At 37.1% G+C, this 27,769-nt stretch overlaps 2 protein-coding genes across 4 annotated transcripts; one reads left to right on the top strand and one right to left on the bottom strand.

Moving 5' to 3' along the window:
• Positions 1–237: 237 nt before the first annotated feature.
• Positions 238–27,769, bottom strand: LOC116173281 (N-alpha-acetyltransferase 15, NatA auxiliary subunit-like). Its single transcript, XM_031490648.1, has 11 exons — positions 27,587–27,769; positions 27,346–27,430; positions 27,033–27,295; positions 26,852–26,986; positions 26,075–26,797; positions 21,540–21,821; positions 21,277–21,490; positions 1,586–1,779; positions 1,417–1,525; positions 1,025–1,368; positions 238–837 (listed from the first exon to the last, which is right to left on the bottom strand). Exons 1-11 carry the CDS (start codon positions 27,641–27,643, stop codon positions 649–651), a joined length of 2,595 nt encoding a protein of 864 aa, XP_031346508.1. The 5' UTR covers positions 27,644–27,769; the 3' UTR covers positions 238–648.
• LOC116173282 (proline-rich extensin-like protein EPR1) lies at positions 6,966–17,102 on the top strand. 3 transcript variants are annotated; one of them, XM_031490650.1, is made up of 3 exons: positions 6,966–7,145; positions 14,560–14,702; positions 14,753–17,102. In XM_031490650.1, the coding sequence occupies exon 3, from the start codon at positions 14,753–14,755 to the stop codon at positions 16,946–16,948; it is 2,196 nt and encodes a 731-aa protein (XP_031346510.1). In that variant the 5' UTR covers positions 6,966–7,145; positions 14,560–14,702; the 3' UTR covers positions 16,949–17,102. The 3 variants fall into 3 exon arrangements, with proteins under 3 accessions (XP_031346510.1, XP_031346511.1, XP_031346509.1); XM_031490651.1 differs by having other exon boundaries at positions 14,560–14,707; XM_031490649.1 differs by lacking the exon at positions 14,560–14,702.

The following is a 27,769-nucleotide window of genomic DNA, read 5'->3' as shown; positions in this document are numbered from 1 at the left end:
ATTTTTGATAATTATAAATTCATTAATACTTAGCTGCGAAATTCCATTCCAGTGCTAGTATATCCCTGAACTTAACGAAAACTAATTTTCAGATAAATCATAGTCCTCTCGATCCAAGTTGAGCAGTTGCCGCCACCTGCATTGCAAAGTTATTAAGCGTATATTATTAAAATTTAATTAAAAAATCTATCTATACAATAACACATACAGATTTACAGAACGTAATGATACTACTTATAGTTGTTTATTGATTTAATCGAAAGGTCACAGGTAACAAAAATTGAAAATGTCGACACTTCTACAAGCATTTTTGATTCTTAGTTTAATCAGTTCTTTAAGAATAAAGTTATGTTTTCGTGGGCGAAATAAAACTCCGAAGTAACGCAACAAAATTGTTTACAAGATAAAATTTTACATCTGTAAAGAAAGTAAAATAAATTATGTTAATGCGCATCCCATGAAAAGATGAAAATTACAACAAAAGCGGCGGAGAGGAAATTTTTAGAAAAACATTATCAACAGGTAACCTATTTATCAATTAACACGATTGAAGTCTCTGTTTTTACAAACTTTCACCATTCTTAATTCAACACGTGATTTCTCAAGCACTAAACATAGTTCGTCCTGTCCGGATTTAGGCAAATAACATCAGTTGCTGCTGTAGTTATCCGGATCTGGTGGTATGTGATTGCTTTCGCAGTGGACTATACTGCTCGGCGATCGAAAATCTATGGCGTGCGGGAATAGAACCTGACAGCTGGTCATGAACTGCTCTATTTCCGTATCACATGGTCCAAAGTCTCCATTCTTTAACGATTTCAGTACATTTTTACAAGTCTACAAAATTGAAAACGTTAACTCCCTCGGAAATGGTTAAAATCCAATTGGACTGAGCCATGTACACTTGTGTGTACCAGTTTGACCCAAAAATTTTACTTAGGGAGTTCACTAGAAGCAATTGGATCAAAGTAGTGGTCAAACTGGATCGCAGAGCCAGAACTCGGTAACCTTTAGACGTGCTTACCTTTATATTTACATCCTGATATTTATTGTCAATATTGGTAACAAGTCCAAGAGCTGTACTTTGTAACTTTGAGTTTAAATAATATAACATTTTCGCGCCCTCGAGAACTGCCTCTAAGCTATTACCGTACGTATCCAAATACTCCCTATTTAGCAGTACTACGTCTTTATTTTTAAACAGCACGCCCTTCTCCGATTCGATCACCTCCGTAATGGTCTCGTCCAATGTTGCTTTGTTTTTCGTTAAGAACTCGTGAAAACGTACTAAGCAGGAGTGAAGTTTCGGATTAATCGCATCCAATTTGTGAGCGCGTTTGAGAGATTGGAGCATTAGCAGCACTTTTTCTGCAACGGAAGAAGGAGGGTAGCTATAATTTACTGTCTAAAAGTTACCTTTTTTGAAATAAATTTCAAACGCCATTAAGTGTGTCTCTATCCTATTTTGTGCTAAATTTTGTAGGGGTTGAAGGAACTTGATTGCCTGTTCGAGAGGATCTTCGGCCTGAAGAAAAAACATTTTTCCGTTACAGGCAGGGAGAAAGTTCCACTGAAATACGCCTACCTTGGCCAACTTTTCAGGTACGAGCTCGTCTAAATGAGGCGTGTCGGCTTCCACATCGCCCTGCTGCTTCGCTTTATGGTACTGATCCCTTTTGACTTGCGCCTGGGCAGCTTGAGCGCTTTCCTGTTCCGCTTTTCTCCTCGCTTTTCGTTGTTTATTTCGTAACTTTTTCAATTCGGAGGGCGCTAAATTTTCTGTAACATAAAAAATGTAATGTTAAACACATTGAAAACGAACTCATAAACATTATACATAAAAAGATCATAATCAGAGATGGAAGACACTACCTAAGACGGTTTAAAAGGAGCTAAAAAGCTCTGGAAAGGCGTCATAGCACTTTATGAGGCTTGAATTGCTCTGGAAAACCCTGGGAAAGGTTTTCCAGCACGTTCTAGCGCTTTTTAGGGTCTCAATACGTTTAGAACTCGTTCTAAGGCTAGGTGAATTTAGACAGTCACGCCTGGATTTATAATGCTCTGATAACATTTCCTAGATCGGCTCTAGGAAACTTTGAATTCTAGTGGAAAGCCCCCGAATGCTCTAGAAGAACTCTGGAAACCGTCGTTACGACTTTACAGGAACTCCACAGGTCTTCTGTTTCAACGCCCCTTCTAAAGCTATTGTAAACGAGCGGAGAATTCAACGCCTTTTTACGGCTTTCTATCGTCATTCCAGATCTGGTCCAATCATCTTCGACTGATTTATTCATTGAACTATACTTATACTAGCACGCGCGCTCTGTCCGTCAGTCCGATCCGAGAGAGAGAGAACCACAAAGGGCATCTCTGTCCTACTCTCTATTTCTCTCTCTCTCTCTCGCGCGAGTACGCGCATGCCTAAAGCGGCCGATCGTTGCAACGTTTTCGTGCGGTGGAGGCGCGGACGAGTCCTCGGATATCGAATAGGGGGCCGCCCACATAGACAGCTGAATGATCGTAAAGTGACTCATAAGAAATGAGGTGCAGGTCCTTAAGACTAATACGTCCATTCCAACATGCTTAAAAAGCTGGTACGCTCATGGAGGTGGCTCTTCACAGCCCCATGTGCAGGTCGGAGAAGAGAATTTCTTCCGGGAGGGGGGGTTTATGGATGCGTTTAATAACACCACATTCGATTCAATTAGTGAGGCTGCTGAGGGTTTTCGCCATGATGGGCCAAACTTGGAAGCAGAGTTATTATATGGGCCATTAGTGTGTGGGTTTATTAACGCGCATATGTAAAATTCATAGTGGGGGAATGTTCAAGGACCCTTAAGGCTACAACGTAAAAATATTTTCAACGAAATTGCAATTGTTAACAGGGATGATTTATATCAAAGTTGCATTTTTTTTAATGGAACCCCCTGTATATTATTACATAATTTGATTCCTTGTTAGGGTAATAGGTAATAAAATCCTACATTTGATGCGATGGTAGTTCCATTAAAAAAATCAAGTTACCTTTGATTGAAATTTTAAAAATTGACGGACTGATTTCTTTTAAAACAAAAGAAGTTTAACTTTAGGCGTACAGTTAATGATTAGTGCCACTGCAAAGTCACAGCCTTCTAAGTTTTATGATAACTGCGATATTCAATTTTTACTGGACATCAACTTCTTGAATAATATACAGGGGTTCCATTTAAAAAAATGCAACTTTGATATAAATCATCCTGTATAACAATTGCAATTTCGTTGAAAATATTTTTAGGTTTTAGCCTTAAGGGTATGGAACGCCGTTTTACTTTTTATTACGAAAGTTTACAATGTAACATTATAAACAACAGTTAATTTTATTTCCCGATTTATTATGTTTGTTGTTTTTATGTGAAACATTAAATATGTTTGTTTAAAAAACTTCACTTAATTGAAATGATGTATGAATTATATAGCAAGGTGTATAACGAAAGTTTAACAATACAAATCAACAAACGAATACATAAACGAACAGTAATATAACTAACTAGAACTAATTCAACAAACATAAAAATTTATTCATATTAAATGTGGGATTAAAATTATGAACAAACATTTTAATTCAACAATCATATTAATTCGTGCTGTTAAAATCGGAAAGCATTATTTAAAATGATTGTTGAATTAAAATGTTTGAATTAAAATGTTTGTTGATAATTTTAATTCGTATCTGTGATTGTGCGGAAGTTTCAGGAACTATCCTTTAGTGTATTTGGGTACGTGTATACTAGCGCCTAATTTAAATTATCAACAAACATTTTAATTCATGTAACACTTTAATTCAACAATCATATTAATTCAATTATTGAGGTGTTGTACAAATATTTTCAACAATCATTTTAATTCAACAATTATATTAATTCGTGCTGTTAAAATCGGAAAGCATTATTTAAAATGATTGTTGAATTAAAATGTTACATGAATTAAAATGTTTGTTGATAATTTTAATTCCACATTTAAAATGAATGAATTTTTATGTTTGTTGGACAAAATCGTTTTATTAATCGAAGTATTTCTTGCAATTCAATTTAATTGTTTGTTATTAATTGTTTGTTGAAATACAGTTTCATATACACTCATTCAATATAACAATATAATTCATTTCACATTTTTATTAAGTAACATTTTTTAAACAATCATATTTAATACGTAAGACAATAACAACAAACGTAAAAAGTAGAGGCATACGATTGACTGTTATTTAAAATGGCACATTGTAAAATTTTGGAATAAAATTGTACAAATATTTTCAGAGAACATTTCAATTCAACAATCATATGAATTCATGCTGTTAAAATCGGCAAGAATTATTTAAAGTGATTGTTGATAATTTTAATTCGTATCTCTGATTGTGCGGAAATTTCAGGAACTACAGTTTAGTCTATTTGACTACGTGTATACTAGCGCCTAATTAAAATTATCAACAAACATTTTAATTCATGTATCATCTTTATTAATCAACATTTTTTGTTGTCTCTCTGCTGTGGTGCCTGGTGCTACACAGGCTCCTCAACACTAAACGAGGATGGAGCTCATGCAGGGACCCCTTGAAAAGGTGGATACGTGGTGCAGTAGCCATGGCCTCTAGCTGTTCCATTTAAGAATAGAAAGAGAGCGGACCTTAGTGGGCTCACTCTTTGAGGACGTCAACTGAGCTACGGAGCATGTGGTCTGTCAATGTGACGCCTTGATCAGAGACAGACATCAGCTCCTTGGCGACAGTTATCTGGAACCGGGGAGGGTGAAGCAACTTAGGCTCTGAACCTAGTTATGAATGAAAGGGGGTAGGTACAATGGGCCTTTGGTGTGCCTAAGTGCTGCCTGGTTGGGTTCCCCTTATAAATAGAATACAATAGAATAGAGAGAAACAGAAACGACCCTCCCGCGCGAGTGACAGTGCCAGATATCCCCCTCGCGCGATACTTTTCTATGGCAGAAGACCACCAGTGCGCGTTCCATCATAAGTATAGTTCAGACCCTTTCCGAAATGTTCTAACATTTTTCCAAAGTGTTCTAAAATATTTCCAGAGCTTTCTACGTTTTTTCAAAACTCTACGTAAGCCTTTTCCTCTTTGTAATACCATTCATTGATAAATACAGAATCAGCGGTAATACTGACCAAGCTCTTCTAGAACATTCTGGAAAAGATCTCGAACTGGAAAAAGGTTAGCGGACTTCAAAAGGCATGAAACAGCTCTGGAAAGGCACTAAACTACGTTGGTGAGCATTCAATTACTATGGAAGACGTTTGAACTCCGGGAAGTGCATGATAAGACCTTGAACAGGTTTTCCAGAAACTTGCGGGTCTAAAGTGCCTTCAGACACTCCTTGAGCTGTTTCTAGAGCTTTCCAAATCCTACGGTCATTCCAAAAGTGGTAGTCCAGAATGCTCTGGCAAGCGCCTAAGCATCCACATGCCTTGAAAAACACTTAAGGGGTTCTGTGATTTACATAGCCTTAGAAATGCTCTCTAAAACGCATTGCCATAACGCCCAAGTGTCTCTCCAGAACTGGCTTTCTCGTGTCCTTTGCATTCAAAGCCTTCCAAAGTTACTGATTGCATTGTAGAGCGTTTTAGAAATTTCCTCAGAGCGAGCAGAGCTTTTTAAAGTAACAGAAAGTGACTGAAAGGCCGTTTTGATCTATCTCGAACAGTAATGTGGCAACTGGATTTCAAAAAATGTCAAAATTTCTCACTTAATTTCTAAAATAGCAAACCCAAATTTTTTGAGCATAAGCTTTGCCTTTATAAAATCAAAGGTTGTTCACTTTCAACCAAAGTACTGGACTCTTGCACGAAGGAAGCTATTTACACACTATAAAAATTCAAAACGAGCCGTGTATCGAAATTGCAAGAAACACCCCGTGGGCGTCGGCACCAGCGAGCGCAAGTGAAAGTAAGCAACTCCTTTTGACAACAAAAATCTTTCCATACACCGTGCATTTCGCAAACGGAGCGTAGGAATACCTAATTCATATTGAACTCACGTTTTGTCATTGTATTTCACGTTTTACAATTCCCGCTGTACGACCTTTTCTCGCATTTTTTTTTGCCATTTACGTTCTTATCGCGCGAAGGGGGCCGCGGAAAATTAAAATAACCCCCCGCCTCGACCCCCTTAATTCTGATGTAACATGTTACGCGATACCTAGGCAATTATTATTAAAAATTATAATTAAAATTGGAGCACTTTGATTACTAATTAATATGAAAATATTACCAAATTGATCGTTGGGCAATTTTGTGTATTTTTAAAGTGTAATAAATTTGCGGCGAGGGGGCGTTTCCGCCAGAGGTCATTGCCAAAATCGGGGACCGCTTTCGTTTTCGCTTTATTAATTAAAGTGCGACAATTGTTATTTTTCTAAATTTTATGGAGGATAATTGTCGTTGTTATGAATGCCGTGCGACCTTGCATAAACAATTTACATTCATTGTTCTTCGAAGATAAAAGGTTGAGTTTTCACTTGTAACTTAGTTTCGTATATTGTACCGTCGCGCTTTTCCCATGCGCCACTTTAGCAGAACCGAAACAAAATAATTGTTTCTTTTTTGCAAGAGTGTAGGCAGGCAGCCAAGGTAAATTCGTACAAATTATTGCCATCTCGTTTGATCGAAACACCCCCCCGATTTGAATAGAAAAATGTACTGGTAATTAGGAACAAGATCGCTGACACGCTTTCTCCGTGTAAGAACAGCAGAACCCATTAAAACAATAAAATTCCTTTTGTCTATATTTTTGTTTCAAAAACATATGGCACGAGTCCATCACCTGCGGTACCGGTACTTTCATCAGTATGAGAGCCGAGGAAATTCCAGCGCAGCAGGTATATTGTTACAACCTTCGATTAACACGTGAACTCTTGTTTTTAATCATAGTGCACCGCACCCCCACTCTCTTGCACCTGAGGTAACTCCTTTCAAGATCTTTTAATCGTAAAGTTGAATTTTGCGATACTGGACGGTACCGTCGACGAGTTGTTGTAGTAGTACTGTGAATGAATGCTATGTGATTATATAAGAACACTGTGCGCCTTTTAATCACAGCGCCCACCCGACAATCTGTGATTTATGGAAGCGCCCGAGAATAGAGACACTGTTAAAAGTAAGAATTAAACTTTTTTTTCTTGGGGGAGTAGTCCCAGATTTGATGTGATCCCTTATTTTTATATCCCACGTATAAAATTAATTTAAAATTTCTATTATTAGTTTTTTATAATTATATATAATTTTATTGTTTATTTAATTTCCATCGTGATTAAATTTAATTTATTTTGGGAAAAATCTATTGATCCGACCTTGCACCAACGTAACAATTCTAAAATGATAAATAATAAAGTTGAAGGAATCTGACAGGGGGCTATGACTTCATAAAATATTGTGATTTCTTTTATCAAAATCAACTGTTTTCTCGTAAACAAAATGTCCTAATACAAATAAAATGTAGGGAATACGCAACATCCCTTATGGACGACGTCCGTACGTTCCTCCATCTGTCTGTCAGTAACAAATACTTACCAAAATTATCAAAAATCTGGGCCCGTTACGTTCGGTCAGAAATCACCTTGATCTTGGTCTTTGTGGTTAATAAACAAAAAAGCGCGGCGGCCATATTTAATTGACTCTGACATTCAAAGCAAATGACAGCAGTTATATGGCATCCTCTTCGTGATTGCATCTCTACCTATAAATTTCATTTAATCCTTGAAACTCCACATTTACGAGGAATAAATTGTTAACGCGTCATTAGTTCGCCTAAACAAGGCCTAATTCGATTGAAAGTGAAGCAAAAAAAAAGCGACAGTGATCGTGGCACGCTTCATTTACAATTTTAAAGAGAGTCATGCACTGATTGACTGACGTTTTGCCTCATTTTTCTACGCGCCTGCCGTAATGTGTGTAATATGTCATTGGCATTTGCAATATTTGTAAAATATGCAAATATATTCATAAAAAATCAGGTCATAACAACAACGAAAGTACGAATTTTATTGTAGTTGCTGAATAATTTTATGATTTATAAATTTTTATAAATAATATAATTAAATATTTCTAAATAGTACATGCTCGCCCCCTTGCAAACACCAGGAATTTTGTAGATCATTATTTACGCAAGCGAATTATGTGTAACATGGAAAGTTTTTAATTAACGATCACTAGTTTTCTGCAGAAAATCCCGAGCACTTCCGTCCCTCTGTGACATTTTACAAGTTCGGCGCATATTTTCCAATTAATTATTGCAAAAATCCGCACCGTTTAGAAAGTTAAACAACTTCCTCTCGAACTAAATCTCGCATTAAACTTTATAATTATTTATATGATAGGTATTAAGTTCGCTTTTCACAATGCGCCATTCAAAATCAATGAAAAAACTCCAATTATCGGTTTATTAGTCGATATAAACCAATCGGGAAGTAATTTGTTGTTGGCATTAGCATTGTGCTTCCTTCGATGAAATTGGAAGAGGAAGGGGCGCGGTTGAAGGTAAAAATACCCGTGCCGTGCCGATCGAATTGCCATGGGCAGGATATTGTCTATTAGAATGAATAAAGTCGGCGCACCTGTGGAGTGCCGCAGGGTGCAATATTGGGGCAGTTGTTCTTCAAGTTTAGGTGAATCCTCCTACAGACCCCCAAAACCCAAAAATTGCAGTTTCATTGAACAAGAGCCTTGGATCTTATTACATTATTCACTCCTACTCAACAGGAAACCAAGAAGAGACACGAACTACTGTTTCAAAGACGGTACGAATCTAAAGGTTAAATATTTCCGAGTCCAAAATATGCAATTCACAAGATTTCCTTAGCTAATGTAACAATGTCGACACGCAAATATTTAAGTAACGCAAACAAAAAAAAAGTGTTTACACGAGGAATGTCCCACAAAGCAGCGTTACCGTAAATAACAATATACAAAAAAACGAAATTAACGCTCACGTTTTTATTACGCTCTTGCGTCAAGCAATTATTGGCAAATAACAATCAAAATAAAATTTTAACAATTCACAATTAACTCGTACCATAGCAAATGCCCTTAGAGCATCGCGGATGTGGAAAATTGACCATTAATTAATAACAAACTTTTGAGATGTAAACATTTACATAAACGCCGTTTAACGGGTATACTTAATTTTAAATCCCACACGACCGTTCTTAATGACTTGATCCAATTGAACTCACGCAGACATTTAATTACAATTATAATTACAGTATTCGTTACAATTAAAGCGCGTGATAAGCTAAAATAGTTCTAATTAATTCAATTCGGCTAGAAAAACCACATTATTCTTTAGAAATGCTCGATTTTAAAATGATCTTCACCAATAGATACGTCTCGTCCAGTCGATTCATTTTGCCTTTGAGAGTACTTTGCTCCGACAAGCCGTTTTCGAGATATTCGCTCTTAAAAGTTTTAACATCACCAATGGATATACAGGGTGTCTTAAATTGTGTAGGATAACATGGCTATCTTTGTTATTATTATACTTATAGATTCGGTTAAATTGGCAAAGTTGTGTAGTTTTTTATGCTGATGGACATTTCGATGCAATATTTTGAAAAAAAGAATTTGTTTCGTGGATAATTGGAAAAAAGTGACAATCGCTATTTTTAAAAAGTATTTTAGTAACAAAGAGTGCTATCGAAAAAAGTTTCAGGATTCCATGAGACAAATTCAATGGACGTAAAAATTATTTTTCAAAATGGCGGTTTTCGAGATATTGACATCAACTTCCTTATTTTAAATGGAGGCTATATTGGATTTTTAAGTCACTATAGAAAGTCAAAAAAATTACAAAACCAGTAATACTAAACACCTAGTATTTAATTTGGGAATCAACTTTGCATTTTGCCCCGAAGTTTACAATATATTTCTTATGGCAATAATTCCATGACTGATTACAATAGAAATCAAATTCATTCGTTTATTGTCTCACAGTCACCATCGACACGGCCATGGAATTATTGCCATAAGAAATATATTGTAAACTTCGAGGTAAAAATGCAAAGTTGATTCCCAAATGAAATAGTAGGTGTTTAGTATCACCGATGTTGTAATTTTTTTCTCTATCAAATGATATAAAAATCCAATATGACGTGCATTTAAAATAAAGAATTGAGGGCAATATCTCGAAATCCGCCATTTTGAAATTTTTTTACACCTATTGAATTTATCCCATCGAATCTTGCAACTTTTATTTAAAATTTTTTTCGATAGCTCTCTTTGTTACTAAAATATTTGAACTTTTTAAAAATGGTGAATTTCACTGATTTCAAAATATCGAATCGGAATATCCATTAGCATCAAATACTACACAACTCTGCTAATTTAACCGAATCTGTAAGTATAATAATAACAAAGATAGCCATGCTATCCTACTGAGGGGCTATGGTTGGTAGAAATTAATTCCTTTCGTTGAGACCTTTCATTAAAGTACCATGAAGGATAGAATCAGCCCCCCCCCCCTTTTTTTTGATAAGGAGTCGGAAAAAAGCGCAGTTAGTTGGTAGAAAATGGTTCCTTTCGTTGAGACCTTTACTTAGAATACCATGAAAAATGACATTAATTTCTACACCCCCCCCCCCCCCATCCCCACTTTTATTTCAATGAGACCATGAAGGGTAGAACGTGTGTTTACCCCTCTCCCTCCTGCCCTTTTCAAAAGTTTTACTTGGTGCCCGGGATGCGTATGGAAAATCTGAAACCAATTGGTTGTCGTATGTAAAAGTTATGTACGTTTTACTTCCAAAATAGCATCTCAGCCCCCCCCCCCCCCCCAAGACAGCGAAATTTGATGGCAGTCTGGCACACCTTCAAGCTATAGGACTCTAGGACCATTCCGCTAGAAGTCGTTCAAAACGATAGAAGTGGGTCCGGACCGGACGGAGCGAAGAACAGACGGACGGACAGACAAAACGCAAACAATAACACTTTTTTAATTCTTAAAATAATGCGCTACAAATGTGGCATGGTATTCTAATTAAAGGTCTTAACGAAAAGAATTTATTTCTACCAACCATAGCCTCCTCCTCGACTCCATATCATAATCGGATATAATTGCTCTCAAGAGCGGATTATGGGAGGAGGGTACTTACAAAGAGCGATTGGGACGTATAGTAGCGAAGATCTCGAGATTAAAATCACAAAGGGCTATTGAAACATCTGGACTAGGCATATCTAATGGTAGGTTAAAACTTTTTAGTACGAATATGTCAATGCATATTTTTCATGTTTCCGTTCCCGTTGGAATTTCGTAAAGTGTTTTACATCAGAAACCTGCCCGGACGAATATTTGTAAACGGAAGACACGTCCGCATGCATACGAAAATCGACCTATCTCCACAACTATTTCGCAATGCAAACTCCGTTTAACTAACGACTGAATGTGTACGAAGGATACTGGTCTTGCAATCTGGCGGCTCGGGTTCAATTCTCCGCATGAAGTTTTTTTTTTAATTTTTGTCAGAAGAATGCGTTTCCCAAATCAGCGTATTTGGACATTAGGTTATATGAGGATTTAAAATTACCTTCTCAATTTTTCTTTGAAAAGCAAACTTGTACAAAAGTGCTACGGATAATTGATACATTTGACCGTCCATTTTTTCGCCTCTCGCCCCAAGTCGACGGTATGGATTCTTCTACGGCCATAGTTGATCACGCTGTGGTGCCATCTATTAGTTATATTACGATTTAAAATGACAGAAAAGAGAAAAATTGTTCTTTTACGCCTTTCCGTACATTTTTTGAGATGTCATCTTTTACACGAACCTTGTCCTGATAATAACAAACACAACAAAAAAAGAATTATCTAATTTGGTGCAGTCATTCTGAAGTTATGCGCGTACATACATTTCTACGATCCATTTTTATTTATATAGATTTGGGGCAAGCTTCCGTACTGTCTGATTGAAATTCTACTAGTGAAATCTTATGTCGATTTCTTACGAAAATCGCGATCGCTCTCCTTTAATTTAAAATCGGTCGCCATATTGGGGCTAAATTGCTATAATTTGGTATAGTTTACACTTTTTTGGCGTTTTTGCGAAATTCTGTGAATAAAGGTGCTACTTAACCTAAAATGTACGGTTCTATACAGGGTGTTAATTAAAGTTATTAATGCAGATTTTTCAGGGAGTAATAGTACTCGTCAAAATAAGAAAAAGATGCAAATGTAGGTAATTGTTTGAAATTTCACATTTTTTAGAATCTCTACAATAAAATATCAAAATAGTTGGTCGCAGTATACAGGGTGTTACATTTTCTTAAATCGGCTAAAACCAAAGCTACAACTTTATCTTTCAGAACTTTTTTGGAGCACCCTACCTTGAAATTTTAGCTCACTTTCCTTTGTTCAGTTCTCTGATCTCGTATCTGTCATCGTTTTAGATTTATTTGCAAAAATAACCATCGATGTAAAGTATATATAGGCGAAATAGGCAGTTTTTATTTGTACCACTATCAAGGCCTCTTTGGCCATAATCAAACTGGTTATTGTTTTCCATTTATTTGGAAGTGCATCCAAATTGATTCTTCTTTTAAGTTAAAAACACAATGAGTCATAGGACTCTTGGAAATGATGCAAGTCAAAAGGAAAGAAAAGAGTGCCAAATTCTCGATAGGGCTAAGATGCCAACCGGCACGCTGAAGAAGAAACGTAAACCGAATTTCAATAAGAAAGAACACAGAAATAATAAACACGCCGCACTCGTACGAGTGACTAAAGCATTTTGGAGTTTTGAGTAATAGTCATGGTGCCAAATACATTTTCGGTTAGTACTTAACATGGAAAGAATGTATTACGGGAAAACGGTGAGATTGCAAATTAATTGCGGCGTTTCGTGCGCATGTACGGCGCCTCGCGCACACGGATGATTGAACTGAAAAAATTTATAGCGAAATCGCACGCGCCAGTCCTTGGTAGTAGCTAAAAAATTTGAAAGTGATCGGTAATTTCTCTTGAACGAATGGGCTCGCCTTATTAGTAACAATGAAAATAATAGACCTTATATATAATAATACATTAAAGCTGTCCTACGGAATTTTACGAGCAAATATTAGACAATGCAACGGAGTGTTAACGAAAGCCGACCTACTTTTCGCATACAAACTCTTGAGAATTTGCCATGTGATTATTTGTACCTTAAAAAAGACAATATTTTCAAGGTGTTTTAATGAAGAAAACAATTAGCGTAATTTGCTTCGTTCGTTTTCTGACGAGGCGGCGATTTTTACATAAGATTGATAAACGGTTTTGCAATAGACTACTACGACCACGCCCTCTGCCGGCACCCTATTATTATCGTATTCATACTTAGATCAAAGTTATGGAGATTGAGCAAACAAAAGTATGAACTTTATATGTTGTAAGAGTAATTACGAGCAGCGGAAAGGAACTGAGCTTATCCAGTGTAAAGAAAAGAAATTAGGTAACATAAATATTGTTAGTCGGTTTCTAGTCAATTACTAATATTGTTAAAAAAAGAAATTTTTCCGCGTTCCTCTCCGTTTGCCGGTGGACGATCGATGATTACCTACCCGCGAAACGTGCACTTTCAAACACGTGCCACTCAAAGTCAGTATCAAGATCACCCAATCACACGTGAGATCGCTTTCCATTACCAAATAAAATTAATATTTATTACCTCTTCGTAAGTGAGAGATGCAAGTACCAATTCAAGGTTAAAAAAATATTCTAGAATTTCTACTTTCTCGACGGTTGCTAACATTTAATTTGTAACGAAGCACTACCTCCCAATTGTGATTGAACTCGTAGCAAGGACGAAATTTCTAATGAAATACAAAGCAAAACGTTTTACGTAACTAATTAATTTATGAACTGGGTACATAATAATTACGTTTGGGCGTAGTAGGATGCCGCGCCTTGCGTCAAAGAATTGGCGACATTTGATGATTTTACGAGTCCAAAAAACAGGGTCAATGTGGTTCTTTGACGAGCCAAATCAAGAACAAAATTTGCGGACTAATTTAAATACGGAAATACTAGCGAAATTGAGGCGACAGGTTGTTCAAGTTTTTAAGGGGACGGGGGGGTTTCGGCCATGACGTCACATTCGCAACAGTTTCTTAAAAACTGGATAATCCATCGCGCATTATTTACATAAACGTATGTCGAACCATACAATAATGTAACCATTTACATAATAGCGGCTTTTACAACCTTCCTGCTATTTAAATATATGGGTACCTACTCCAAATATAAAACGGCAATTCGCCAATTAAATCCGGTCGTTTATAATTAATAGTCAAACTGGAGTCTCGATTCTGGTTACGCAAGATAAATTCCTTGCACTTTAAAGAACAAGTTGAGAATTATTGACCTTAGGATATTACAAACGAAAAAAAAGCCGTTAAAATTGAGTGAACGGTTTGTAATTATGTCTAAAAAAAATTGCGCCCCGCCTTATAAGGTCTACCAACCTTGATATAGATTTAATCACGATCTGAACGAGTAACATTTGACCCTTTTTCTTGATACAAAGCGCCCGTTATAGCAAATGCAGTTGCAGAATACGAGGCGTGGCAGGAACCAAATGAGCCGGAGTCGAGCAAGGAAAGGCACTAGAAAGGACCAAGGCTGGGCTTAATAATCATATACAATACCACTCGTTTTATTTTATCTCAAGTGGCGACAGTGGCCATTATTGTAATGTATGTTAATGGCGTGATGAATTAGTAATTGTATTTCTGTTACAGATGAAGTGGATTACTTTTCTATCGCTCCTCTACGTATACGCCGATGGGCAGAGTGCAGGTGACTACGTTGATCTTATCCCCGAGGGTACAAGTAATGGAGCCAAGGCGAATCAAAAGGTGGACGACGATAAGAAAACGCTCTCTCAGCAAGTGGCCGAAGGAAGATATGGTTTAATTCCCAATGAGATCTTCAAAACTCCAATCGCGCGACCGGGTATAGTCAGTTACGAGAGTAACAGTGAAGTGCCATCGGATAATATCGACAATTTAGGTGGATTAAATGAAAGTGATATTTGGCTAGCCGAAAATCATCTGTTAGTGTTAAGGGGTGGTGTGTTGTCAGTGCTGGACAATGCGCCGGATTATGCGGCCAGTCCAGTATGGCCACCTATCGACGATTACAAAGCGCCAAAGCGACCAGTGAAAATACCAAATAATCCCAAAGTACCGCCGCCCTTTCCCGTCCAACTCAGAGAAGGAGGTCCCATTCAAATCTTGGGGACGAACTTTACGCGAACGCTTAATGAATCGTCTTACCCTTACCAATATCCGATACCGCCCTTGGATGGTTATGACCCCGGCAATGCCCCGTTCTTCCCACCCCCCTATCAAAATTCGCCCAACTTTATTCCCGGGAAAGCTCCGTTCCCAGATACTCCTTTCATTACCCCCATACAAGGGGGCAATCAGTCTGGGTATGGTCCATCGCTCAAGTTCCCAATAGGAAACAAAATTCCGCCAATTTTTGATTCGTTGCCCCCGGGTACCTCTGTAGTTTCACCGAACATAACGGAGGATTACGACGAAGATGACTTATCAATATACTATCCGCCCCCATACAGTTTCTATTACGAGAAGGAAAACGTCAGCGCGGTACCTCCGGGTCCGTTGGTGCCCGGCATTGTACTACCTCCACCGCCCAATTTCTTCAGTCCTTTACAAAAACCTACCGGAGCGCCATCTGTAACAACGCTTGGGAACCAAATGCGAAACACCACCACCATTATACCGACACCCGTTTACATTAAGCCGACGTTACCCACGCACTTCTCAATGAGAATACCGCAAGTGCGCAACAAAACCGTCAGTGTAACAATACTTCGCCCCATCAAAACAACGAAAAAACCCACACCTCAATACGTTCCAAAACCCTTCGAAGTTTATGGTCCTCCTCCGATTCCCAAGGTCACGGTACAAACCACAAAAGTACCACTCAAATCATACTTCACTGAAACTGACGCTAACCTTGTCAGTCTTCTCGAAAAAGACCACCGAACTACCAAGTCTTCGCTAAGAAAAACACCACCCCCACCACAAATTTACTACTATGACGATACACCGGCCACTAACCTAGTCACTCCCTTCCCTTCCAACCACCAAATCCTCCTGCGTAATTTATCCGATTTTTACGTAGAGCCGCCGAAGGTGTCCAGAGTTAGATCGCACAACCGTTACTATCTGCCAGCGCAGGAACCTCTCCAAGTGCGCACCAACAGTTTCAACACTCACATAGCGCAGCTGCAGGACGAAATTGAAAAGACGAGACCTCGCATCAGACCGCAAACGCCCAAACCGGTCTACCAATACAGCTTTGAGGTTTCGAACTACAAAGAACAGCACGAGAAGTTACACCCAGCATACCATCCCCAGGTTGAAATACAACCCGCAATTGAAGTATCAACACCTCCGCCGGTCTACCAAAACCGCCCGCTGCCGATCTACGTCCGGCCCCATTTCGATTACTCGCCGCCGGTTACACCGAACCCGGTTTACGACCAGTACTACACCAAGCAAGACGAGCGAGGCCTCGACGACATTACAAAGACGTACTTTACGACCTTCGGCAAAAAACTTCCCGCATCGACGACGCCGCTACCGCCGCCGAGACGATTACCGCCGAAACGTCCGAGCGCCGACGCCATAGTGAACTACCTCAAGCGCCCTCTGCAGGTCGACTACATCGGCGCCTACCACCAAGAACAGGACTATCGGCGAAAGATACCGCCGAACGTGCAGACGATTCAAGCGATACAGGTGCCGCTGAGGACGACGCTGCGCGAAACTCAGGCCGGCTCGTTTATATCCTACGAACTGCCGGGAGACGACGGTGCTCATTTTTACTTTTTAACGCCGCAGCTGACGAACTACTACCAGCAAACGGCGGACTCGAGGATACGACAGCAGCGCGAAGCGTAGTGTGATAAGACAATTTGTGTGATTAATTGGATTTTACCGCCAAAGAAGATCTGATGAGCTCAAAAGTGATTTTAGATATGTATTTATTTAAGATGAAATTTAGTGGTCGTCTCTGTGAGATGATTACGTACCTAAATAAAGAAAGTAAAAAAAAATCATAGGGAGATCCTTTCGTTAGAGGACATACATCTTCACATCCACCCTCCGCCCCCCTTACAATTTTTTGTCCAATGGTGAAGATTTGAGATCTTTTCCTTATTAAGTTCTGACAAATACCTTAATATATTAATACAGGAAACTCGCTACTATTTTCATTTGCGTAACGCGAGACGCGAAAGAGCGCCATCTACACGGCCCGGTGTGGAATGACCAAAAATTAAGGAGTAAATTATATTACCAGTATTATTTAATATCTAAGATATGTGATATTACTTAATAAGCGTTTTCGAAAATTGAACCGGTTTAACCGGGTTAGTTAAAATGACCATAGAAAAAATTGTGGCAATAATTGTTACCATAGCAAAATCTACCAACCTGGATAAACCGGTTGAGTTTTCGAAAAAACTCACTATCAATTTATCCATAACAATAACAAAGCACCGATTTTCAACGACAATTCCTGTATTATTAATAATAATCTGACAAGAAAGAGACGGACGGACGGACGAAGAAAGTAGGCACGCATACGGTAAGAACATTTGACAATCAAGACAAAATAATAAGTAATTTACTGCTTTTGTTTATTCATTTATTGGTTAGGCAACACATTAAACAAATTACTATTTAAATGAAGCCCACTCTGCTACAGTTACTGTTATATTTTTGGACAGAATACAACAAAAACAAAAAATGTGTTCGGATGACAAAAAATCTTTGTTAGTCTATAAAGAACCTGTATACCAAATTTTAAAACAATTGGTCACATCTATAAATATTTATTGACCACACACACGAGCAGACAAATAACATTGTTAATTAAAAACAGAACTAACTTAAATACGCCAAAAAAATATAAATTTTGCATTTACTTTGTAGGACAGAACGCCACTCTGCCCTTCATCCTTGGGCATAAGTCACCATACAAACTTGCACCACTTTAACAATACATTTTTGCAGGCACTCATGGCAGTAACTATTTAAAACAAGCACACAAAAAGTTTTTGTACGATATGATAGGTATATCTTTTATCTTTTATATTGGTCCCACCTGAAGGTTTAAATGTAAATCGTGGAAAGGGGTTTAATTTTGAAGCAAACTTAATACAAATTTTGTTGGGTCATCCTGTATAATCATAGACTAAATAGCCAGAAAAGATTGTTTATTTATTTATATATTAATTATGTATGAAGTGGGAATCCCACTGGGGAATTTTGTTGTTTACATTTTCATTAATGAAATACTCCTTGTGAAATTCCATCAAACTATTATTGTTTAAAGCAGGGCCGGATTATACTATGCTTAGGTCCATATTGAAACAAAAAACGGACATTTTTTATTCGGCAATAAAAGACAGTCAGCCCTGAATAATTACACGATCGGGGGCGGGATAGCAATTTGCTGCTATACTTTTAAGACCGAGTCTCACATAAGCGACACAATAAATTCTCCTTTTGTTGAAAGGGAGAGAAAGTTCAAATTTCATGCCAAAATTCATACAGGGCGCTTCAAAAAAAGCTCTGAAAGATAAAAAATGTAACACCCTGTATACTGCGACCAACTATTTTGATACATTTATTGTAAAGATTCTAAAAAATAATTGATGTATCAACTAAATTAAAACTGCCATCCTGTATAACGAAAACGACGCCCTTTAGGCCATGCATATATACGCATTTTTTTTCCATTTTTGACTACTACTTCTGTACTGATTGTTAAAAGAGGTTAACTATCGACATTGTTGTCAGACCACATCAAGACACAGGCACATGTCGGCTGTGGCAACCTGTACGCCATTACCAGCGCAATTTTAAATATAATATATGCATTTAGTTAAACATTTTTGAAACAATCTACCGGGTTTTCTTTTTGGGCGCTTTAGTTTAACGTTTCTGGTGAAATAGGTAGTTTTTGAAGTTACTCTGAATCAATGTAAAATATTTTCAAAATGGTGGCACTTACGGAAACACCGGAAGTAGCTAGTAACTTCGTTATTTTAAATGGGCACGCCTATTCTTTATTGCATTTTTGGATTCTACGTGAAATTTCAGTTCTTTTGATACCCACTGTCGATATCTACAGTTTATGGTTTTTGACATTTAATTTCGGATTTTCTTTTTAGTAGTCGGCCATGATTTTATGACAATCGAATTTTAAACAAATCTAGTGACACTATAATCAGTCACAGTTTTTATTAATCGAAAAATGGGTCACAGTGGTTTCACGCATGAAGATTTTTGGAATTTAATTGTTATATTATATGGACAGAATCGCGGCACGTACTTGCCGTACATTCAATGGGCGACATCCAGGCGGTTCGCGTCCTAATGATCATTAGAATGTAGATGTAGAAATGGATTCCGGTAGATCATTGATGTACATTAAAAAGAGAAGTGGACCAAGTATACTCCCTTGGGGTACTCCTCTATCCAGAAAGACCGATTTCGAGCACATACCATTTATTCGCACTAATTGTTGTCTATTATGCAGTACGGATAAATGAAACACGAAATTAAACTAACGGCAATAAGTGAAACATCTTTGAACCCATCATATAGGGCAATTTAATATACAAAGAGTGTTGGTGCTTCATTATGGAAATGTTCTCCTTACCCCTCGTATTGTAGGTGTGGGTATCTCCCACTTTCCCAAAACTGTTTATATTTTTGTGTATATAACAGAGCAATGTAAGTATGTATACACGGTGTCCATTTTTCGAGTGCCACTATGGGGATCTCACTTATTTTAAGAGATAGACAGTTGGTTAAATGGGGGCAAAGTTGCAAATTTCCGTGCTGAATAAGAATCTGAAAAGAAATTTGAAATATCTTCAATACTTTTGAAGATATCACAAAAAAACGAAAATTTCTGATTTTCGTTTTTAATTTTTTTATGATAAACTAGTCGTAGTAGACATTTCTAATTAGCACATTATTCGGACACTTTTTAATGGAGATTTCAAATATGGCGTTCTGTTTTTAATTACGTTCAAGATGGAGAAACACGTGGCAACTTTAGTTTTTCATATGGGCGCCATATTGAATTTTGACATTTTGGGATTACGTCTTTTTTTCTCTTTACAACGATATATCACACATGGTGGTTCAGTATCACATTTTTCCTAAAAATACAATTTTTCATTTTTTGAGAAGAGTGCTTTGGAAAAACAAAACGTTCTTTTGTTGTCAACAAAAGTTTGACAGTTTGATCCATCTGTCTGGTTGCAGCGTTGTCAGAGAAGTAGAAATTCGATTTTCATCTCAACCGCTTGCAAAATTGCCTGCTCATATTAATTGGGTCTATCACCATATTGCGGTCTACATCTTTTAAAAGAACCATATTCGCCCAAGTTTTTATGCAGCAAAGAAAAATACCTCAAACTAGGTTGTTGCCCCTCTGGATAACGCTGCAAGTATGTTGCAGCAGTCATGTGGGCATTTCGATGAGAAGTGTAGTAAATTTGGATCATATCTCTTTGATCTGCACTTGAAAAAGGCATTTTCGCATTACTAGCATAAACCTAAATGACACTACATGAAATAAGTCAACCTTTTGTTCACAACAAAAGAACGTTTTGTTTTTCCAAAGCACTCTTCTCAAAAAATTAAAAATTGTATTTTTAGGAAAAATGTGATACTGAACCACTATGTGTGATATATCGTTGTAAAGAGAAAAAAAGACGTAATCTCAAAATGTGAAAATTCAAAATGGCGCCCATAAGAAAAACTAAAGTTGCCACGTGTTTCTCCGTCATCTGGAGAGTTATTAAAAACAGGATGCCATATTTGAAATCTCCATTAGAAAGTGTCCGAATAATGTGTTAATTAGAAATGGGTACTACGATTAGTTTATCATAAAAAAAATAAAAACGAAAATCAGAAATTTTTGTTTTTTTGAGATATCTTCAAAACTATTGAAGATATTTGAAATGTCTTTTCAGATTCTTATTCAGCACGTAAATTGGCAACTTTGCCCCCATTTAACCAACTTTCTATCTCTTAAGATAAGTGAGATCCATAGTGGCACTCAAAAAATGGACACCGTGTATACTGGGGAGAGGTAAAATTTTAAAAGATTTAAAAAGATCTTTATTCTCCCCTTCAAAAAAATTAGAAATTTTCCAAAAAATCTCTAAGAGAAATAAAAGAAAACAAAATCGTGCAGGACTTACCGATATTTAACTCTTGCTCCGTATTTTCGTCCTTGACCGGTTCATCGAAGAGATGCAAATACACCTCGATGGCACAACGCGCAGCCTTAAAATAAAACGGATGCCCCCTCAACACGTCCTCCAATCTCAGCAGTCTGACATACGAACACAATGTCATTTTACGCATGCAATACGTATGAAAATCGAACTGATCCTCGATTATTTCCGAAAAATGCTAAAAATAGAATTATTATATTATCGTCGCGCCGAAACGAAACACGGACCCGATCGACTTCGTGACATTTTTTCAGCGCCTCCCCGTACTTTCCTAATCTTTGGTAAGCTAACGCGCACTCCGTCTGAAACCACATGCACTGCATCTCGTTTAAGTTCTCCATCGCGGATACGCCCTCGCGGGTAAATTTCGAACAGATCTCCTCCGCCTCCTTTAGCTTGTTGGCTCGTAGCATGTACTTCGCACACTTCGAGTTGATATATCGGTCGGCGGTGTCGAGAGCTTGGGCTTCGTCCAACCACTTGCACGCTTCGTACGGGTCGCCCGCGTGCTGGAACAATAAATGAGTCAAATTTAGGACCACGCTTATTTGCTTTACCAGGTGTGGGTATAGCAAATTTCTTATTTTGAATAGGACACCCTGTATTTGGTTGCATTTTCTAAATCTACGTCGTTTGATTCGCTACACCCCGCGTCAAAGGTTTTCAAGGTCAAGATTTTTCAAAATTTTTGGCATTTGACTGCTTTTCTTTTGAGCCCTGTACCTACAATTCCATTGACTTGTATTTCAAAAAGTCCTCCAAAATGATTTAAATTTTGATCGCGCTTCTACAGGGTGTTTTAGAACTAATGGTAACTTCAAAACTTAAAAAATTGATTTTAAAAAAAAACATGCACTTTAAAATCTTCTTCACGCAAATCTTGAAAATAATCCGTGTCCTCTTGCTTGCTAATTTGGCCGCTTTGTGGTCTAAAAAAGTATTTTTTTTCAAAATTGTATTTCATTCAACATTCACTTGTATTGTTCATTAAATATAATTGGCTTCTTTTGGAGTCACTGCATTTGATTTAATTTAGCTAGTAGTAATACTGTTAAAGATTTTAAATTCAATCGTTCTTATTTTCAACACTCCTCTGTGTATAATTTTTTGAATTGATAATAAAAATACCTATAATTGATGCATAATACAAGGGCTGTCTCATAAGTAAGTTGCGCTATTTTTCTTAATCCGTGTGGAAGGCGGGAAAAATCGCGGGGAATTTGCGTCTGGGTGTAGTGGCAGCACTTTAAAATCCCCACGCGTGTACGTCGGTCGAGTGAGCTGTCAAGTAGGAGCAACACCTTTTTTTCCGCTAAATCTTCCATTGAGCAAGAAACTAACCTTACCATCCCCGCACAAAAAGTACAACTGTACAAAACGATGTTTCCATCCTTCTAACTGAAACTACCTTTCCCAAGGAAAGATAAGAGCAATCGTAACCTAAAGGGCATCTAATCCACATTAATAACTGTAGGTTACTTTAAATTTTTTATTTGCATAGAGTAGTGGTCGATTACTTTTAAAATTTGTATGGCAATTTTGCTTAAAGTAATTTTAATATTCCTAAAGGAAGAAGAAACAGCTTGTATTGTATTACTTGATAACAATTGGATCCAAACAAAAGAGTTTCGAGTACTGTCACTTCATTAATTGGGAATTTGCGTTTAATAGAATAATAACAAGAAGCCACCACCTACGCCGCATTTTATTAAATGGTGCGAATTTATCAAAAACATATGCACCAATTGTGAGTGTGTAGGCCATCAAGACGGCTATTGCCAGAAAAGTACCATGTCCTATTTTCGTTAATACTGCAGTGTATCTTAGCTGTTTTTAAAGATAAAGACGCTGTGCCGCTTTTCTATAAAACTTTTTAATACCCAAACAGAGACAATCTAGCTACATTTGTTTCTGAGATACAGGGTGAAAATAAAAAGTTTGATTTTTGGGATGTTATCATGTAAGACAGAAAAAAGGTAAAAATTGTTTCTTTTAGATATTTTGACTTAGAATCCAGTTACTGAGATTTGACCCAGTTGGAATTTTTTTAATGCAACACCCTGTATATCTCAACGTCAATTTATTACATTCTTTTTCAATAACTAACCACTGCGGATTGAAATATAATAATTTCAAGATGATGCCGCTTCCGTAAATAACGGAAGTTGGCGCCATCTTGGTTTTTTAATAGAAACATACCATTTTAATTTTCCAAATGCTCCATTCTATTCTCAATTCAACGCATTTAAGATTCGCGTACGTATCTGTCATTACTTTTGACATGTCAATTTTTCTCCAAAAATTTGGAGATGCAAGGGTCCATTCAACTTTACTGACCACACCGTCATTTTACCGGCCACATTTTTGACATTTCTAAATGTCTATAATGACTCATGTCATCACTGACAGATTGACATTAATCAAAAGTTATATATATAAAAATTAAAATTTTATATTAAGACGATTTTGGGTAAAATTTAATACAAATCAGTAAAATGACATTACCTGACTCGGAAATTAAAGTACTCGGTCATTTTCATATTTCTGTGAAAAGTATAGAGATTGTTTCATTTTACGGAGAAAGTTAGTCGAGTTGAAGTTTTTGGACTTAAAATAAAGTGTTTGAAAAATAAATTAGTCGATATGATTTTCGTTTTGGACGAAATAGATAAAAATTGCCTTTTTTGCATGGCGACCTCACTATTATGTAAATTACATATAACTTATTTAAGATTAGAATATAAAAACCAGAAAAACCAAGTTATTTGGGAAAATATAAGAGATAGGTATAGGACATTATTATTAAAAGTTGAAGGTTTTTGGAGGAGCTAAAAGATGACAGAAAAATATACAGGGTGTTCCATTTAAAAAAAGTGAGATTTTTTCATATGAAGTTCTGCAACTTTGGACCTACCAAAAAAACACCCTGTAAGCTATTTTTTTGATGTTTCATAGTAGATCTATTTATTTGACTTTTACTTAATCCAGGATAAAAGATATAAAACCTGGAATCAAAATTTTGACAATATACTGACGCTTGCAAATGCCCAATTTTTCTTAAAAATCGAATTATCTTTAAAACTACTAGCTTTTCGGATCGGATATGAACCATATAATAAAAAAGACGTACAATTACACGTACAATTCAAAAAAGCATTCAAATACAGCGGTTCTATTAAAAAAATGTATCATTTGGGCGCCCTACTTTGTAGGCGCACCCTGTATAATTCCAAATATTTTGAAAATGTGGAGAATATTCAACCATATCATAATACAAAAGCACTCTAACGAAAAATCTTATCTTCAAGGCATTAAGTTACTCCGCGAAATCGTTGACTCACCCTGTACAAGGTCGCTCCTCAATTTGGTACGGGTTCACGCTCGTAACTTCACTAAGAATGCAGTTTGAGCGTACCTCACGTAGCCGCTTGCGAAAATCACCTTAGAATCAAATTTTTAACGCACACAAATAGTACGTGTCGACTCGCCAAATCAACCACTTCTGCCGCTATTTAAATTTCGCGCGTTAGAAATCTTAACGCAATGACCTCGAGTAGCGGACCTTTTTAGACGAATAGTAAATCTGCATTTTTGGCACATGCGCGAAACAAAGAGCTCAAGGCAACCGCGCTCGCTTTCCCCCATACCGTTCTCGTTATCGCCTGACATACTTTTGTTCATGTTCGCTATGAAGCGGTACAAGCTACAAATTCAAAACCATATTTTTGAAACGGCTAAGCGATCACCTGTTATAAAATGGCGCATTTAGAAAAGAATAGAAAATGTTTCTATTTAGAAAGATGGCGCCAACAACGCACGAAACAATTGGAACCCGCCATTGATTTTCTACTAAATCTCAAAAAACATATTAAAAGAATCAGAGCAAGAAATAAATCTTTTGTTAAACCCTAGACCCCCCCCCCCCCCTCAATCATGGAAAGTGTGGCTCTCGCAAATTTCTTCATACAAAAAGAAATGTCTCTTGTAAAAAGTTTGGCCACCCCTGATATATATGATTGCATATTGAAAAAAGTGTGAGATGAAAGTTGTTTGATATTATATTATGCCTCTTTTGACGTCATTTCAAGTTATGTCATGATGAGCATATTTTTTAAATTGAACACCCTGTATTTTTTTAGTGTTTTGATCCTCTAGACGAGGTGCTTCAAAATGATATGGGGTTTTAACACTCTGAAGTTCTCAGATTTCAAAGATATTTGAGTTTTTATATCAATAATTGGCTCAAAAATTACTCAATAACGTCTAAAGTGTCAGTTGTCAGTTTTAATAAATGGTTCATTTATCCAAGAAAAACTGAATGACAATTTTAATTATGGTTGGGTATGGAGATCGGATGAAATATGAAATACATACACATTTCTCAATGTTTTGATTTAATTACATTAAAACTAAAATATCTTGAAATCTGAGAACTTACCATTTTGAGACACCTCCTCTAGTGGATCATAAAAAACTAAAAAAATACAGGGTGTTGAATTTAAAAACTATGCTCAACATGACATAATTTGAAATGACGTCAAAAGATGCATAATATAATATCAAACAACTTTCATCTCACACTTTTTTCAATATAACGAATGATTAAGGCTGTAGCTCGCTGATTCCATACTTTTCCCCCACACTGTATATTATAATTCAATTGGAATAACAAAATCAATTGAAATCAGATGGAGCCACTTGTCGAGTGAATCAGTATACACAAAAACAGTAAGCGATCTACCACTTAATCTGGAATGCTTACCTTGTAGATTCGTCCTTTTGTGACGAACAACTCTATAAGCGTAGGCGTATGCTCCAAAGCCGCATCTATGTACATTAAAGCCTTTTCGGTTTGATCCAGATAATCGTAGTGCTGCGCGAGGAAATAGTAAACCCAAAGTAACGCCGACGCTGGTTCCTTAGGGCCGTTATTCACTTCGGTCTCGGCGAACTTTCCAATTGACTTTAAGGCATCGGTGTATTGTAACAACAATTGCTCAATGATTTCAACTTTGCTCTTATCCGTATATACAGAACGTAAATCGACGAACAAAGGCGGTACGCCCTTCCTCAAACCTTGTCTTAAGTAACTATCGACTAAGGTTTTAAATTGATCGCCGACGGCGTAATTTAAAGGTAGGCGCTTCGGCGGGTTCGACTTCGGATATAAATCGCCTAAAACTAAATAAAACTGTACAATATCTTCCGATTTAACTAGTTCTCGAGCTTGGATTAATTTGTAATAGTACGTCGTCTTCTCCGGATTTCTCCTCATTAGCTGTTCGTAGTACTTCGTCGCTTTCTCGTATTGCTCGAGGTCTAAGTTTAATTCGCCTAAAATTTCCTTTAACGTTAATTTATCCAAAATTTGATCTTCGCGTTTTTCCAAGTGGAGCAGCGCCCGTTTCAAATCGCCCGATTCGTGTATGACCATATTTTGATAGAGAAGTAGCTCGCTGTGTTCGTAATCGTAATTGTTCCCTTTCTGTAAAAGTGAAAATAGTCTTATAAGCGGACCGAAGGCTGGTGCGGAACTTACTTGTTGTTGGTCTAAAAACGTTTCTAAAATATTTAGTGCACTTTTGTAGTCCCCCAGCAAATGAAATGACATTGCGTAACCGATCCATGATGCTCGCTGTGTAGGTCGTAACATTAGGAGCTGATAACGTGTATCCTAAAGGAAAATGTGAAAGATTGTCGGTTAAAAATCGATTGCATACCCGATATCCTTCCAGGTCTCTCATCTGTATTTGAAGAAGTGACAAATCGCGTAGAATTTGAATATTATCTTTCTCCCACTTGAGTGCGTTTCTGTAACACTTAATCGCCTCATCGTACTTCTTGTCAGATCTTTGTAAAAGTCCGTAAACGTGCCAGCAGACGTGAGAACGTAAGTCGTTTCGCAAACCTCGCCTGACATACTCGTAGGCTTCATCTTTACGTCCCAAGCAATTTAATGTCAAACCTTTCATGGCCAACGTTTCTGAAACGCATCACTTTACACAATCTACCTCACCAAAAATAGCCACATACCTCCATGCTCTGTAAACTTGGAATTCGATAAAATTTGCTTGGCAAATTTTAATCCGTTCTTGTATTGCTTTTGTTCGTAACATCTCTACAAAATAAGAGTCATTAAAAATTGCGGGGCTTTAACGTGTTAGAAATTCGAGGTTACAAAAATATTTAAAATTCGTTCAAATTAAAAATAGACCACAATTCTTTCAGTTAAGACATATTTTTGACACACGCACATAACAAATACGCGACTTACTAAAATTCGCTTAAATAAGGCATTTTCCTTTGGCGGTAAAGGATTACTTGACGGCATGTCCTTATTTTGTACACAAAATCTTCTCGCCGGGTAAAATTAAATGATACACAATTAAGGTTCAACCTCGTGGCCCCAAACCTCCTCCGAAGTCGATTGTAATCACGTGATGCACGTCATTCGTCA

The sequence above is a fragment of the Photinus pyralis genome, unplaced genomic scaffold (genome assembly GCF_008802855.1).
Source record: "Photinus pyralis isolate 1611_PpyrPB1 unplaced genomic scaffold, Ppyr1.3 Ppyr1.4_LG6, whole genome shotgun sequence".
Lineage (NCBI taxonomy): Eukaryota > Metazoa > Arthropoda > Insecta > Coleoptera > Lampyridae > Photinus > Photinus pyralis.
This window is presented reverse-complemented; position numbering and strand designations above follow the sequence as displayed.

Excerpts from the sequence above, each read along its gene's own strand:
- LOC116173282 (XM_031490649.1), top strand. The coding sequence starts at position 14,753 with ATGAAGTGGATTACTTTTCTATCGCTCCTCTACGTATACGCCGATGGG.
- LOC116173281 (XM_031490648.1), bottom strand. The coding sequence starts at position 27,643 with ATGCCGTCAAGTAATCCTTTACCGCCAAAGGAAAATGCCTTATTTAAG. Across the intron at positions 27,431-27,586 it reads CCTTATTTAAGCGAATTTTA|AGATGTTACGAACAAAAGCA; the intron begins GTAAGTCGCGTA and ends CTTATTTTGTAG. Across the intron at positions 1,526-1,585 it reads TACCTGAAAAGTTGGCCAAG|GCCGAAGATCCTCTCGAACA; the intron begins GTAGGCGTATTT and ends TTTTTTCTTCAG.